The 18118-nt window shown below is 37.2% G+C and overlaps 1 protein-coding gene across 1 annotated transcript in view; it reads right to left on the bottom strand.

Annotated features, from left to right (window-relative positions):
* The window catches only part of AR (androgen receptor), a 659717-nt gene that overhangs the window by 109274 nt on the left and 532325 nt on the right, over window positions 1-18118 (bottom strand). The window contains exon 5 of the mRNA XM_044057107.1: window positions 9497-9641. Within this exon, the coding sequence (XP_043913042.1) occupies window positions 9497-9641 (145 nt within the window). The remainder of the gene's footprint in view (window positions 1-9496; window positions 9642-18118) is intronic.

An 18118-nucleotide genomic window follows, 5' to 3' on the forward strand; every position in this document is an offset into this window, starting at 1 on the left:
TCCACATTTTCCATACTCATCATTATCTGCTTTCAATTTAAATAGTTAAATGCCTTTCAGGTGCATTTTGGCATTATCCAAAATGTTGTTGTTGTTTTTCGGCTTTTCCCGGTTAGGGGTCGCCACAGCGGAACTACAGTCCGCTAATGATTGGCAGTAGATTTTTACAAACGCCGAGGTGCCAGCTCGACGTTCAACCTTCAACGAAGGCACGCCCATTTACGCATGTCTTTCGAACGCCCACCCAACCGCGGGGAGGACATGCAGACACCACACAGAAGGTACTCCCCACACTCCAGCCGAGAATCGAAGGGAGAACCTCTTGCTGTGAGGCAACAACGCTACTGCGGCACCACCGCGGAATTAAACACCTAAATTACACATTTTAGAAAAGGAAAGGATTGGAAAGACAAAACTGGGGTGATGGAAGTATTTCAGATTCATTAAGAAAAAATTGTATTGGCATTTAAACAAAATAGTACCCTTTATCCAAACAAATACAAAATTAAGACACCTTTAGCATATACTGTATTAAGTTTCACAGTACAGTAATTTATAGTTAAAATAGCTTCTTAACGGAAGTCTTTGCACAATGTAAAATGTGTGAAAATTAAATGGAGAAATGTGATTGGTTTCAAAAACATGTTTTACTAATACATTACATAGCTCATTATTTCATTTATTTCTTGGTAATGATACATACGAATTCAGAATATTATCCACTACAAGGATGACTGAGAAACACAACAGTGGCTAATTTCTGAAGTGATAAGATAACTGAAGTGGTTTCAACTTTTTGTGAACAGACTGTGACATAATGTGTTTTTATTTTGATAGGAATTATTACTTAAACATTAGGAATGGTCAGGTATTCACCTACAATATCTTACTGCAGTGTTTTCTTTTTTTTTTTTTTACTTTTAACGAACCGCAAGTTTTACTGTATCATTCTTTAAGTAGCAATTATGTTAAGCTGTACATAAAATGTATTGTTTATTATATGGCATATAAGTTTAGAATTGAAGAAGTAGCTTGGAGAAGTATTAAATAGTTTTCATCCTCTCTTAATGTTTGAATAGAAACACAATTTTCAAAAAATAGATTGTATGTGCGTATTTCTAAATATGAAAGCAGAATTGCTCTAAAACTGTTTGGAAAAGTAGTGTTAACAATCTGTTAAAGTGCAACACTTGCTCTACTGCTCCTCTTTAGATTGTGAATATTAATATTCCTAAAGGACAGTTTTTAAGGGTCCTTCTGTGTTTGTGTGATTTTTCTAAGTGTGCTCCGGTTTTCTCCCATATTCCAAAGAAATGTTGTAAGGTTGCTTGAGGATTCTAAATTGCCAGTAGGTGTGAGTGTGCGTGTGTTTGATATGGAAGAAAGATCTGTCAACCTACTTCTATTTCCTCCTTTGCCTTGTAAACTCCGTGGGTAGCAGCAGCAGTCCACAGGGTCACTCTAACAGTCAGATGCAACTGGTAAGAAAGAGCACTTGAGGAATACTTCTGTGAAGCAGCAAAAGAAGATTTATTAAAAATGAAAGAAAAAAATGTAACTAAAACATATTGCAGTGCCACTGGGAACAGGGTAGTGCATGTACTCTTACATGCAGCTAATGCAGGAGAGGCTGTTTCTTACTTAAGCAATAAACATGATCAAATGACTCAGAGTGTTGTTCCTTGAATGTAAAGCAATAACAGTCATAACAGTCTGTTTATATGTATAATAATGAGTAAAATGATTGAAATTTTTACAAGAAACAATTGGTAACTTTCAGTTTCTAATAATACATTTACCAGTGCATTGTAGGTAAATCTTCCTTATTTGCTTATGGTGGGCAGTGAACCTAAGAAATACTTGAATAAAACCCCAGCTTATTATAAATGTCCTATGATAAATTGCATGAAGACTGTAAATGTTACTGCTGTAGTGCATGCTAGTACACACACACACACACACACACACACACACACACACACACACACACACACACACACACACACAGACACACACACACACGCACAAACGCACACAAACACACACACACACACACGCACACACACACGCAGACACACACACACACACACACACACACACACACACACACACACACACACACACACACACACACACACACACACACACACACAAAACATAAGGTAATAAGTTTGTTCATTTGAATATACAGCATCTCTCTCTCTTTCTCTTATGAGTCAAAGAGTGCCCCCTTGGACAGCTGCCACTGTCAGTGGATTTACAAGGCAAAGTGAGAAATAAAAGCAGATGGCCAGGTCTTTCTTCCATATTACATACACATGTAGTCACACCTATGGACATTTTAGAGTCCATGATCCACCTTCTGCATGTCTTTGGAGTGTGGGAGAAAACCAGAGCACCTGGAGAAAAAGTGAACATAACTAGGGCATGTAAACTCCAAACCGATGGCACCTCTGCTGGGAACTGAACAAGAGGATCTCTTGCTGTGAGATATGCATATCATATAATTCTTCTGCAGACTGAGTGACTAATGGAATAGTATACAGAGAGGTAGGGTATCATAATGCATTTTAAGTGGTTAAGAATGATGTTTGCATGCAACAACAGAGGAGCATATAAAAGCAATAAGAAATAATGACCTACATATTGCATTAGGTAAACATGGTTTTGAGACTGTTAACATTTGTCAGCTTAAATTTTAGATTTTACAGGCTGTATAAAAGGTGAGTTTAACAACAAACTAATATATTGTTAAACTACAGCAGTGTATCTTAAATGCATCAACCAGGACAGGGAAAACTGTTAAAAGTTAACTAATTTCATTCCTTCCTTCCTTCTCTGATTATACAGTAAATTCAGTTCATATTCACAGGAGGCCTAGCCTGGCACTCACTGATGCAAAGCAGAGAAACTAATCTTAGACAGGATATTGGTCTATTGCAAGACACACACACACACACACACACACACACACACACACACACTTGCTTATTCATGTACTCAGTCATTCACTGAAACATGCCATGCACACCTACAATTTAGAGGACTGCGAGTTCACCTATGGCATGTATTTAGGACGTGACTGGAAACAAAACACTCTTAAATTCATATATACATGGGACTGCCTTTTAATGAAATTTATTATACAACAGACTTGACAAACAGTGCATCTTCTCTCAAATATTTACTGGAATTTATACTTAACATACAGTCAGTTTACTCTTGTTTTGTGTTGTTTCTATTGTTTTCAACACCACTTTCAGTCTGTTTGGCACCAGTTTAGGTTCTTAAGCCACTTCTGTTTATTTACAAATTACAGGGTTTTATTATACCCCTTGATTATAAGTTTTAGCAACTTACAATACCATCTGCAAAATAAAATTGCTTTTCATTTCCATGACTAATTTGCTCACTCATTTGTGTCTTACCTGTTCACACTTTACATACCTGGATGGGCAGACTTTTAATATTTTTCTAGTATCCAGCATTTACTACTGACTATCACATGTCATGAAGGCTAAGACAAATTTCTGCATAAAATAAAGTGAAACTTCAACCACAAAAACATACTGGGATGTTGTCCATACACAGGTAAATTAAGAGGTAAGCAATAGTTGTTAATGTTTAGCTAAGTATAGTCATTATTATTACTGGAAAACTCACAAATGAGATAAAAGGGATGATGGGAAGATGAAGCTGTCCTTTAAGAACACAAGACGTTTCAACGTTTTTAAAATGGTGGATTTTACAGTCAAATGTCAGTGTTTGTTTGCAAGAGCACATATGACTGAACCTTATTTCTGCAGTAACTTGCTTGCAGCTGCTGAGCTTTTCCCCAGAGGGTTGAAATGCTGGTACACCAAGGATTTCCCCTTCACCTATCATGATGCAACACTGTAGTTTGTATATGTACATAGCAGGGTACGGGCATTGCAGCCACCACATCAGGAAGTGCAGGAGACTTGTTCCCTGGGAGGGGAAAAAAACTTTTTTTTCCCTTTTTTGTTGTTTTAGTTCTAAATGGTGTTCACATTCTGGAGATTTCACTCATTTGTGACTGCATATATACGAATCAGTAACAAAAGAATAAAAAAAGGCTTATTAGTGAGCTGATTTAAACTGTACATCATAGAAGGGCCATAATGCATAAAAGAAGCCCACATATAAAACAGTGCTGCTTACAGTTTAGCATAAGTGGTGGCTGACGAGGGGACTATATGCAGCAACAGATGAAGACTAATGGACTATTGATTTACTGTGATAAGTGGCAGAATAGTTTACTCTACGCAAGAAGAATATTTCACTTAACTTTACATGTTTGCCAATATATGGTTCACTGCTTTTACCAATGACAACCAGAAATATTTTTTCACATGGAAACAAATCCACTTAGCAAATGAAAGCAGTACTAATTCTACCAAGTTAATCTTGTGGGGAAAAATAGATTATCAGTATACAGCACTGAGATGGTGACCAGTGGAAGCAATATACAGCATTGAGATGTTGACTGTTTGAGAAGCATTACTGTCCAATGCTTGTTATTTTGAAGTAACAGTCAAATAAAACAAAAGGAATATTCCGGTTTACACTGTATTATTACATATCATTTGATACACTGTTATGTTGTAAACGATACACTACTAAGGACAACCTAAGCACAAGTAATAATTATGTCATGCAAATGTGTTTCTGATAAAAGATAGTCACGAAACACAAAAGGACAACATTATCACCTTGAGTGTTCAATAAATGCTATTCTATGATATCCAGTATTATGATGTCCATAGGTATATACTTGGCTAATGACCACTGAGGCCTTTATAAACCTAGATGTGCAAGTCAAATATTCCATGAATTATTGTGCCTTATTTTAAGGGGTGAATACTAGTTAGGGCATGATGTAACAGCTGCCTCTGTCTGTCAGAGACATAGGAAATAGTCAAACTGAGGCTAGAGGAACATTTCACTACATTTTACATGTTTGCATATTCCAGTTTTTGCACGTAAAATATGGCCTTGACTGACAAGCACTATTCTGTGAAACCTAGTAATTTTGAAAAGAAAACGTCAAGCCTAACAGAATATTCGCCACAAACACATCCAAAGAACTACTCAACAGCTGCATATAAAAACAGTAGATTTATTGGTGAGCGCTTTCGTGGTGTTGAAACACCACTTCTTCAGACCTAATAAAACTGCACTCTACTTAAATACCACTCAATCATTGACACGCCCAAACTTTTTCACATATCATCATTCAGCTATATGCTAGTTAAACTCACACTACCTAAAAGCAGAGTTATACTCAGTAAACATATACATAATGACACAAAAATAAACACAAAATAAAAATAAAAACATCATAATAAATACATATCCGATGTGCAACATCTTTAAAAACATACAAAAAATGTAAAAAAAAACATTGTACTAATGTCATAAATGTGCACTGCAGAAAAAGACAAATATATCAAGGCAGAACTCCCTGTAAAAGCAATGCTGACAAACCTGCTAAAAAATGCAACATTATATTCATAACAGAATGTTATTTTCCTTAACAATATATAGTCATATACAAGAGTTCAAAACAGCATGTTTACCTATGTAGCGGTCTGGACTTCAATATGTGAAAAAGAGAACCTTTTAAAGATGTTGCACATCGGATATGTATTTATTATGATGTGTTTTTATTTTTATTTTGTGTTTATTTTTGTGTCAATATGTATATGCTTATTGAGTATAACTCTGCTTTTAGGTAGTGTGAGTTTAACTAACATATAGTTGAATGATGCCATGTGAAAAGGCTTGGGCGTGTCAATGATTGAGTGGTGTTTAAGTAGAGTGCAGTTTAGTTTTTATTAGGTCTGAAGAAGTGGTGTTTCAACACCACGAAAGCGCTCACCAATAAATCTACTGTTTTTATATGCAGCTGTTGAGTAGTTCTTTGGATGTGTTTGTGGCAAATATTTTTGGAAATAGTGTTCAGAGACTACGTACTACTGACCATTACCTTGTTTGTGTTTGAGTAACAGAATAGTTCATTTTATTATTATATTTGCAAATATCACTTAGTGCACTGTTTAATGTGGAAGCAAACTGTTGCAAAAGGACTTAGGTAATTTGTTACACAATAAGACCATGTTGATTTGTGCAGCTGTACTACAGCTTTCAGATGCTATTACAAGGCTTCATAGATATTCTTTGTGTGGTAGAAATAATAGAGACAGGAGATGGGAAAGCTAATTTAACCTAAATAACCTTAAACTGTTTGTATTTTGTGCACTGTTTAAAAGGGAAAGAAACTTACAGCAACAGGGTCTTGGCGGATTACAAACAATGAGCCTGTACGTTGCTGTGTGCGATGAAATAACACAACCTTGAGTAAAATGTTTTGTGTGCAACTAAATTAACATAACTTCCATATGCTAAGTGTCAGGTGGTCAACACAAGTATAATAGTCTCCACATGATGTTTTGTCCACTCCAGAAATAATGCAGACAGTGATGGGAAACTGATATTACCCAAGTTTATTTATTAACCGGGAAAGTCTGACTAGGACAGAGCCTATTTTTAGCGGAGGTCCGGGGTGAAACACTCTAGAAAATCCATCCTCCCATTTTGCACAGGGGGTCAGGGGGTCACTTCAGCAGTGACAGTCATCTTAAGCCAAAATTTACACCGCCGGGTGGCTAGCCCTGCTGCAGTAGTTCATTCATGCCATTCACTCGTGCATGCACACACACACACACACACACACACACACACACACACACACACACACACACACTCACCTGCGGTCAATTTAGAGTGTCCAGTCCACCTACTGCATGTCTTTGGAATGTGGGAGGAAACCGGAGCACCCAGAGGAAACCCACATGACCACAGGGAGGACATGCAGACTCTGCACAGAAGGCATCCCAGCCAAGAATCAAACCGGAGAACCTCTAGCTCTGAGTCGATAATGTTAACTGCTGCACCACTTGAGCCAAAATATTTTGTTTTTCGCTTTGTGATCAGAGGAATAAACATATAATACTTCAAAAATGACTATAGGAACACAGCATATAGTACTATACTGCTGAAAAGAAAAAAGATAAGACAGCGATTTTTAGCAAGGAAGAAAATGGTGCCAGCTTTACTTTCAGTTTCTTGCTGTAAGGCACACCTCCTCATGTGAGCTGAAATGCTGTTACTGCTGGAACATCATTTCAACATTTTCTTCAGCAGCATACTGGTTTATTTTGCTTTGACTTTTACTCGTCTGCATAAGGGTTTGCCATGATGTTTGCTAGCCCAACAGAAGCATCTGTGTAACTGGACTATAGTGGTGTGTTTATGCATGCAAGTCAGCAATGCAAAATGTCTGAGAGGTTAAAATGAATGCCTGCATTAAACTAGGCTTGACCGATATGGAGAATGTTAAACGTTTATTTCTAATAGAAGGGGACTAATGCACTAACACTGTGATCACTTGCTGTATCATGTTAAATTTTAACCTTTAAAAATATGTGGCTTATCATCTAATGTACTGTGTGACTTTTTAACCTTTTAAAAATGAATGACTTTGGTTTGTACTCATAGTCTGATAAAGATCCCATGAGAAAGATGAAGGCACTTGTAATAAAGCTGGAGTTATTTTATCATTTTTATGTTTTTTTTGTTTATTTTTATGGAAACTCTATAACGACTGAACTTCTGTGGCTGCTGGCCTAGCTTGTTAATAATGTATTTAGCAGACTGAGTATTGTCCAAACCCAGTGCATGGCTGCTACATGTGCTAATTAGCCCTGAGCTACGTGATGCATATCTTTGAATCCAGGGCTACCTTAGTGAGATTATCCAATGCAACACAGACTGTTTTTGGTATGGCATCTATTTTCTAAACAACATAAACCAGTATGGCTTGAGAAGGAGGAGTTACTGTCTCTCATTTGGTTACAATGAAATTATTCATTAAAAAAACAATAAGAACAACTCTGTAGCAGGCTACTCTTTGTTTTCATTTTGGATGTTTATCAGTCACTGTGAGCAGTAAATAAGGACAGCAACCATTATGTAAAACCAGCTCACTAAAGAAGTTCCACTATACAGTTAAAAACATTTTAGATGACGTAAGTTTTACTTGTTTTTCATTATTCCTGGTGATTTTGTGTTCCTTAAACTGTGGCATGCTGCAAATGCTTTTCCACACATAAAAGAGGAACAGACAATAGAAGGCAGAATGACCTAAATCTACATAGGTACGATGTCAACACAGTATATGTTTTCTGGTAAATTCTACTCAATACTTCCTGGTTCCCAGACTTGGCACCATAGTGCAGACAGATAAATTCCTGACTGCACCCCATAAGATCTGTGTCCAACTAGATGCAAGGATGCTAAAAGGACTGGGTGGGACAGATGGGTGTGAATGGCTGGGCTTCAGGATGATGTACAATTTCTTATCTTTCTGATACAGTTTTTTCTGTTTAATCTTTTTTATTTAAAATTCATTTTCATAATACTATACTTGTTAATTAGTTATACATTCAGATACATTTTTTTAAACCTTCCTTTGTGTTCCATTGGCATATAATCTCTACCAATTCATTTACTCATCCGTCAAGCCCAATTCGGCACCAGATGTGCCCCTTCATTTCACAAACAATCTTTTTGTATGTGAGTTCTGAATCCAGAGTGTGAGTGGCAAGAGGTAGTGGATGCATAAACACACACACACACACACACACACACACACACACACACACACACACACACACACACACACACACACACACACACACACACAAGCTGGTGTGTACTACCTAGCACTTACCGCTGATAGTACTGCTGTGCACTGCCTCTTGGGTTTAGAAAGATGAGTTCCCTATCAAATGATAAGTGCTTTATGGGAAAAACATTATCACTCTCCTTGCAAAATAAAGCTGGCCTTTTAAATTATTCAAACTCGCATCACCCTGTAGCAGCAAAAATACGTTCTGGCCAACAGCAACATAGACAAATATCGTATCGGTAGGGTGGCATTTCACATCCTTGCACAAGACAATTTTTGAAGCATACTGTCTTTCAGATTTTTACCATATCTAGCAATAAGCCTCTGTCCCCATACACATCTATATCATTTGTCTGGAATTGTTTTATTGAGCTGTGTCCTTTTGTCTTTGTGAAACCCATTGTTTTCTCCTATATCACTGCATGTTTTCAGTTTCAAACTGTAATCATTTTCAGTGATTACTGCCCCCGAGTTAATGTTAAAATTCTACTTAAGGTATATCTGAAATGTTTATGACCTCTGTTATTGCCTCATTTTTTTCAAATCTGTGATCATTGTTATCATCACATTTTTTATGTTTTCCATGCTTTACGATCTGTTTTATGCCTGGAAAGGATCATCAGACCACTGTAACTACCCAGTTAACAAATATGTCAATCAATTAATCAAATAAATGAATAAACTACAACAAAGACACGGAATAATATAAAAAGTAATACTAACTCATTAAATATCAAGTCTGGAGCAAAGTGCAGTATCCTACTGTTTGCATGTTTGTATGATCTCCAACTCAAGGCAAAAACCATAATGCTCATCCATGAATATTGTATGACAGCCATTTTGTCTTCCTCTTGTAAGTTACGAAAACCTAGGAAGCAGAATGGAAAAAGGGTTATTAGTACTCAAAGACTGGTCCATTTCTCAGCGCAATTGTCATCATCCTCATCATTATGAAACATGCCATTTTTAGTTTGGCATTGTCTGCAAACTTATTTTTGCAGAGATACAACCCCCAAAGAAGCAAGTTCTACCACATAATATAGCAGTAAATCTGCACAACTAAAAGTTAAGCACTGCTACAATAAAAAACATCCAGAAGAACCTTGAAAATGCACCATCAGTTATAGCATTCCTCACTAAATACAAACATTAATGGCAATTTATGAGATGTTACTGTATCAAAATTAATTCTTTCCCATATCCTTTTACTCTCACTGTTAGACGCACTTTAATAATGTCATACATGGTATGAAATGTCGGTATTATTTACACTTTGTTAATGTTTCTTAACTTGGTGTTTCATTCACCAAAACTGCCTTAGACAACTTGACACGAATCCTTATTGGTTGAGGGAAAGGGGCAAGTAGTAATATTTAATGTTTATTGCTTTAATGTAAATTATGCTGTATTACATTTTCCTGTCTTACATTTCAGGTTTGTGGTTTAAGTTCAGATCTGTGTGCTCAGTTCCTCCTTTTGTGATTGAAATTTTTCTTTGCAAGCTTCAGTTATCTGAGGTTTTATATACATATTACTTATTAGACGTTGAGCTGTTTGAAGTTTGGAGATTCCAAGACAGGGCATATTTACATGAGTTTCGATACAGACTGGATGAATATTTTTATATCTCTTGTTCATTTGCTGCTGAAAAGTATTATGCTGTTGATGATCAGAGCTAGGGTAAGGTGTTGTAGTTTTTATTTTTGTTAGAGTTCAGTTTTACATGAGGGAATGTTGAAATTATTTTATTTATTTTACATTGTTTACTGGGAAAGTTCGACTGGACAAAAGTTGCCCGTTTTCAGCAAAGGCCCCAGGATAAAAGTTCCACATAGTACACTTTGATACAAAATCATTCAAATATAATAAACTTTTGATACAGAAGGCATGCAACATAATAACAAAAGTCAGGTAGTTTCTAAAAGTTCTGTACAGGAACATTCAGGTGGTCCTTTAGAAGAGCATTTAAACAATAGTAAAAACAAAATCAGCTAGTTTCTATAGTTCTGTACAAAATATACAATTTTGTACTTTTGAAGAACATTTACGCAATACACAGAAAGTAAAATATAGGTTCATAATGTAAGATTGTGATACATTTTGAGGCATCAGATCTGTTGCTAAAAGAGAAGTTTATTTTGTAAAGGACCATTTGTGGTTATCAAAGAAAAAGGACTGGGTATTTATTAGGTTAGTCAGGGTCTTGACAGCTGCATTTCCAAGACTTGGATAGAGAGGACTTCAACTGACGTTTGAAGTTGGGTTTGTTGTTTTACATCCTGATTTCATTAGGGAGGGAATTCCAGATTTTGGCAACTGCACTTGAGTAGAGGGAGTCACCAGACATATATATTTGCTTTTGGATATTTCTACTAGCATTTTGTTTGTGGACCTTACTTGGTGGTTGTTGTTGTAGACACTGTGTAGGTCTACTAGAGCTGGTATTTTATTGGGGTGGTATACTATTTGGTGTGCCATGGTAGGTTGATTAAATATGAGTAGATTAGGTAGTTCTAGCCAGCCTAGTTGTTTGAGGGCTAGACAGTGATGGGTACGAGATAAGGAGTTGATAGCAAATTTAGCTATCTTGTTGCAGCAAGTGTTTCATTTGTTTAAGTCACCTTTGTTTAGCTTGGTTAGAGCAGGGGATGCATATAGTAATGTTGAAAGTAGGTGACTTCTGGCTATGATGGCTTTACTCTCAGTGGTCAGGTAGTTTTTACATCAATAAAGGGTGCCAAGTTTTTTGTGGACTTTAGTTATGGACTGGGTTATATATTTATCGAATTTAAGATTTTGGTCAATGATTGTACCTAGGAGCTCGGTTTGTGGTACTGGGGTGATGACGGTGTTGTCCTTTGACAATATCTGAAAATTGGGGTGGGGTCAATAACCTTTGAGGGTTGGAAAAGCATAAGTTGTTTTTTTTTTTTAGATTTAGAATCAACTGCAAGTTTGAAAGCTAGGTTTCTATGGTGATGAAGGATTCCTGTTTTTTTGCTTGGAAGAATTTAGAGCGAGGGAGCTGAGCAGATTAGGCTGGCATTGTCAGTGTATTGTACCAAGTTTGCGTGAAGTGTGGCTGTGTGTAGGTTGTTTGTAAATAAGATGAAAAGCAGGGGTCCAGGTATAGACCACTGTAGTATGCCTAGGGTGACTGGGAGGGGGGAAGATAGGGAGTCCTTCTATTTTACAGCTTGCTGGTAGTCTTTAAACCAGAGCAGGGCGGAGTGATCAAGACTGAACTCAGAGAGGACAGTGAGAAGTCTGTTATGAGAGACCATATCAAATGCTTTAGAGAGGTCTAGAAAGATAGTCGAGACTAGATTTCCTAGGTCTGTTGCTGACTGACAAAGTTGGTAAAACTGATGAGGGCAGTAGTGGTGCTATGGTGTGGATGAAATCCATGTTGTGTCTTGGCAAGGAGGTTGTTGGCTAAGAGGTAGTTTAGTGTCTAGGAGAGAATACATTTTTACAATATTTTAGACAATGGGGAAGAGTATGGCAATTGGTCAATAGCTGGATAATTCAGCTGAGGTACCACCTTTATGTAATGGAATTTAGTGAGAGATTTTCCAGAGGGAGGGTACTGGATTGCTCAGCTATAGATCTGTTAATTAGAATAGAGACAGGGTATGCTAATGCTCTGGCAGCGATCCATAGGTATTCAGCTGGGAGTTTGTTTGGCCGGTAAGGGTAGTAAGTTTTAGACTGGAAAGGCATTTATAGATGAGACAGGTTGGGATTGGTTTGAATGAAAAGTAGTTTTGGTTATTTGGGAAGTTGTGTAGATCTGGGAGACTACTTTAAACTGAAGGCACAAACAAACTGAGAAAAATAATTAAAAGACCAACGACATCCACGAACTGACTGCGAAGTTTTAATGTAGTAAATCCACAATTGTAAAACAAGTACTTTAAGCGCTTTTCGTTTGTTCAAGGAACAAACTTCTTCAGAAGTAGCAAACACCAACAGCTGCAAGCAATTTAAACACAAAAGTGCGGGAAAATTATGTTTACATGACTTGTTAAAAAAATAGTACATAAAAAAATCATTCTATTCATATTTTACATAAAAAAATCATTCTATTTACATAAAAAAATCATTCTATTTACATAAAATAGATCTGGGAGACTAGTGGGTGAAGAGGGGGGTAATCAGTTTAAGAACTGAATTGGAGAAGTAGTCAAATTGAGTTGCAATATTGATGAGGGTGTCATTTATGTTTGGGGGTGGGGTACTTGTTTTACCTGGTTGTAGAATTTTGTTAATAGCTGCCCAGAATTTCTGTGGGTTTGAGTTGTATTTAATTTGGGAGTCTGTTTTTTTTTTTGCTTTATTTCTTAGTTCAAGAAATAATTATCTATTTGAGGTAGTTTTATTATTACGCCAGTTGTCCCAGGCTTTGTCTCTTTCTTTTAGAACTATGTGAGTGGTTTTGGTAAGCCAGAGGGCGTATTTGGATTTGGTCCTAATGGTTCTAGGAAGGGCTAGTTGATTAAGTATATCTAGAAAGGTAGTGTTGAAGTGGTCAACTGCCAAGTCCAGTGGAAGGTAGGTGAATGGGGACCAGTTGCAGTAATTTAAAGCTGATATAAAGTTGTTAGATTAGAAATTTTTTGCACAGCATATTTGTTGGAGGGATGTTTTCTTAGTGGGTTTAATGTGTTGTCTAAGTAGAAAGGTGGGGAGATGATCACTTAGAGTGTTGGGTAGAGTACCAAAGTGTTGGGTCGATGAAGGATGATTAGTGAGAATCCAGTCAAGTATGGATTCTTTGTTAGCAGACATCTATACAGGTTGGGGTTTGTATTAGCTGCTTGAAACCAAAGAGATTTATGTGTTTGCTGAGTAGGGGTGAGTTAAAGAAGGACCAGTCTAGATTAAAGTCCCTTAAGATGAGCATTTCCAGTGGGAGGGATTGGGATACCCAGTGTATTATGGTTTAGATGTTTTAGTTGATTAAGTCTTACCTTGGTAAAAAGGGTCTCCGCATTGTGAAATTTAGGGATGTTCATGTTAATAAGATTGACGGGTGAGGTTGTTTTTAAAGGGCGGCACCGCCTCCTCTCTTATGTAATCTATCTGTTCCAAGTATGTTGTACTCAAACTAATGCTTTTATTTTTACATTAAAAAGCACTTAGTATAACTGCTTTTGTATATTTTCTTAGTGTCTTCCCTGTGTTCCTGTTGACCATCGCTTCCTTTCCTGTCACTCTCAAAACCATTAGTTTCCATGATCCAGCTATCCCTCCCAGTAAGTACTACATCCACGTACCTTAAAAGGCTGAAGAATCCCCAGAGCATGAAGTTCTGATTTCAGCCCCCCCCCCCCAATTAGGCCTGCCCATATTTCAGAAGTAGACCCTAACTGCTCTGAGGTTGGTGATCTATATGGCATTCCTCTATGTGGATATCTCATTCCAAATGCATGCTATGAGGGCATTTTCCTATTAACCCTAGCTCCCAACCCTAGGGTGCTGATGTCACAACTCTTTTTACTGTAAGGGCCTATTATACCCTCCCCTAGAGTGTACATGCTCACACCTATACACTCATGTGCTTGCCTATGTTGTATTACTGATACCAGCAAGCCCCTACTTTCAGTAGCAAATACAGCTAGCCACTGAAACTGCCACACCCTCAACCCTTGGGTGGTCAGCTTGACATTAGCTACTCAAGTCTAGCCCCCTTCATCTGTCTCATCCTGTGTCAGTGCCACCTTAACTATGGTCATGAAGGTCATACTCAAGGCTTTAATCCTTTAGAGATGGATATATTTTTGTGGTGTCCTGACACAGAATTAATACTGCATTGAAACTGCTGTTTTCTGCTTTTGTGTACTACTAATGCTGGAGTGCAGGGACTTGTTGCTGTCTTGACTAACATTAGGTTAAACTAGTTTATGCAAATGCCAGTGTTGATAGAGTGGTCACATTTTTGATGAATAAGATGTGGATAAAGTGGAACTAAACATCTGAAATTCAGGTAAAGTGCATGTAAACAAAATCTCTATCATTTTAAATAGTACATTTATTTCACAGTGTTTGCAAACACACACACACATACACACACACACACACACACACACACACACACACACACACACACACACACACACACACATTTAAATATATCCAGACAGAGAGGGAAGAAGGAAACAGTGATACACTTACCAGACTTGAAGCATAACCCATAAAATCATTCCCTTAAAAAAGATACCATGGCAACAGAATACTTAACAACAGTTAATAGCAGTACAACCCCTCTGGGGCAATTTGCTGCAATACATACATCATATTCTGGTTAACTGTGTCTGCAGTCATTGCCCTACTTATAGAATGTAATTTTCACCCAATAATGAATATGTTGTTTGTAAATTCAGTACATTTCTCTTTTCATAGATTAGTTTTCAAGTCCTTTCCCCTGGGTCTGATGCTTGCTGTCTTTACTCCATGCTGTTTAGAAATGTGCACAGAAGATGCATCACAGCTTAGCAGATGCCAAACCAAGACTCTCTTTTCTCCATCATTCAAAATGTACTCTGATCTCATTTAATAAAGATCTGACCTCAACTTCCATAATGCTCACTTTCAAAAAAAACAAAAACAAAAACAAAAAAAAACAGAATAACCTCAAGTTCAACTCTAATGACTTCATCACTGGAGTAAACAGTTAATAAATGTGTGTGTGTGTGTGTGTGTGTGTGTGTGTGTGTGTGTGTGTGTGTGTGTGTGTGTGTGTGTGTGTGTGTGTGTGTGTGTGTGTGTGGGTGTGTGTGTGTGTGTGTGTGTACGTGTGTGTCTGCCTGTGTCAGTGATTGCATTTGCACGCGTGCATATGTGTGTGTATGCCTACAAGTATGTCCTGAATATAAAAACGGTGCAGGTAATCAACATGAAACATAACCACTGCACTCCACATTCTGAGCATCACCACAGGACAAAAAACGGAGGAACAGGTATGCTACTTCTCATAAATGAACTTCATCTCCCTAACTTAATCTTTGTATAAAATAAAGCTGCGGTAATGCTATGACTGATACCCGTGGTATTTCAAACTGGTCACAATATGGCGTGGTATTGATGCATATTAATTTAAGGACAGTTCAGAAAAAAAATGTATGCATATCACCTACTTTACTTTATTCATGTGAATGTTTGAGGAGTCAAGGCTGAAAGTAAACTGGGCAAAATGTTGACAGACTATGATGTCATGTGGCCACACTGTCAGATCTCCAAACTATTCTTTCCCCTCCTAGATCTCAAATACCATAAATCTAGGAAATATAAAATGTATGTTAATTACCTGTAACTATGACTTCCACACATTTTTAATTTCATATTCAATGTCAGTTCCTTATGATACAAGGAAACTATTTTTTTCTCAGAGGTCACAATGGTGATGAGACCAATAACTTAAAATGATCACTTACAACATGAAGCTGTACATTTTATTTAAAATAGATGTGTAAGCTGTACTGCAAGAAACACTACACTTCAACAGTTTGTCATTATGAAATTACTTATTTATTTATTTTACATTTGTTTACCGGGAAAGTCCGACTGGACACATGTCCTTTTTCAGCGGAGGCCCGGGGAGAAAAGCTCCATTTTTAACAGATAATACACACAAGGAATAATATGTATACAGATAATAAAAATAGGAATCACAACGTAACATAAAGAGATTCTAAGTATACATTTCTAAAAAGACATTTGGGAATGCCCTAGTATTATATTTTTAAGACTTGTTAGTATATAATTCTGTAAGAATACAATTCTGTGAAGACAGAGAATGTACTAGCAGTATATTATAAAACAGTTAGCAGAATATACAATAAATAAGTCAACTGGGATGGAAGAAAAATGTCAACACTATATCTCAGTGTAGAAATATAGGAACAGGACATAAGCTTTATAATTGTTTATGTTAACTGTAGCTTTGTATAATGTCAGAAGAGTGAATACAAATAGAAATGCAAGAAGAGATTTTAACTAGAGGAAGTGATTGATGCCTGGCTACTTTATCAGCCAGGGGTAGAGCCTGGACATATCCATTTACTAACCAGAATTTTTTTAGTGAAGGCTAAATTTAACAAAAAATACCCATTATGCACTGCTGTTTCCATTCACTTTAGTGTTGTTTACTGCTCAGGAGTTCTAAAGTCTGCTGTGAACATCCAGTTCACTTGTGAACTGCAGACCTTTAGACAGCATGTTGACCAAGGGTCAGCACTGTTCTATGCTGACCAAAGGTCAGCACTGCTCTGATGAAGACCAAGCTTCAGTTAAGAGTTCTGAATTACAAAGGGCAAGTTGGGAAGATGTAGCAAGAATCTCAGCGGCAATTCTTTTCTCTTGTGGGAAGGTAAGGGAATGAGATTTCTTGCTACTTGCTTCTCTCTACTGATTCCAGATTGTGAAACTAACACTGGACTCTTAATGCTGCTGACACAACCAGCAGATATCGTTCATGATTCATCAGAAGCCTGCATGTGCTACACTTTGGCACTTCAGAGTAATACATCACATGTCAGGTTTGGGGAAATAGAAAGATAAAAGTGGGCTACAAAAATGCTTGTCTGTTTGCTGTAATATGATGCTTCTAGGGTCATAGAATACAACTCTAACGTCAACAATTTAATAAAGCACTGGCCAGTGTGTTTTGCTGCTAGCGCATCACCTTCTGAAACATATCCATTGCAAACAATAAGATTACAATTAAATAAATGATGTAAAAGTAATCTGGCAGCCTTTTTATGTTGAAATTGGACACTCCAGCACTCATACACAGTTGCAAAAACAGAACTGGGTTTCTCTGTGATTCTATTTTCCTCAAAGAGATACACTAATATTTCTTGACTGGTCCACAGTGCAAGCAAGGCAGTGCTGCTGGTCAGAGATGGAACACGAGGAAAATTTAGGGAGCTTAGGTTCATGAATTAGGCATAAGCCAAGTTAGGTAGTTGCTCCCCACTGGTCCATAAGTGGTTATGTTGTCCTCTAGGGGAATTCAGACTTCTGTGTGGAATAATTCTTACAAATATCTTTTATTCAATTGAGTTCAGCCTGGCCGTGTGAAAAGATATATTTGCAAGTGCTGGACTGATGCTCAAACACTAAAACGGATTCTGCTCTTCTGAATCTGTCCTGGTATGTAGGTTTAATTTCTACTCCTACAAAAAGGACATCCTTTCTGTCTGATGCCCCTAATATGTAATCCACAGACCCTCTTTGTACTTCAATATTTCTTATTGCACTGCAGTTCTCTCTCTTTATGTTTGCTTTCTGTGTTTGTGGACATTTGTCGATAAACTGCATTTGGTGGAATGCAGTGATCTG

The sequence above is a fragment of the Protopterus annectens genome, chromosome 15.part0 (genome assembly GCF_019279795.1).
Source record: "Protopterus annectens isolate FY-2018-M chromosome 15.part0, PAN1.0, whole genome shotgun sequence".
Classification (NCBI taxonomy): domain Eukaryota; kingdom Metazoa; phylum Chordata; order Ceratodontiformes; family Protopteridae; genus Protopterus; species Protopterus annectens.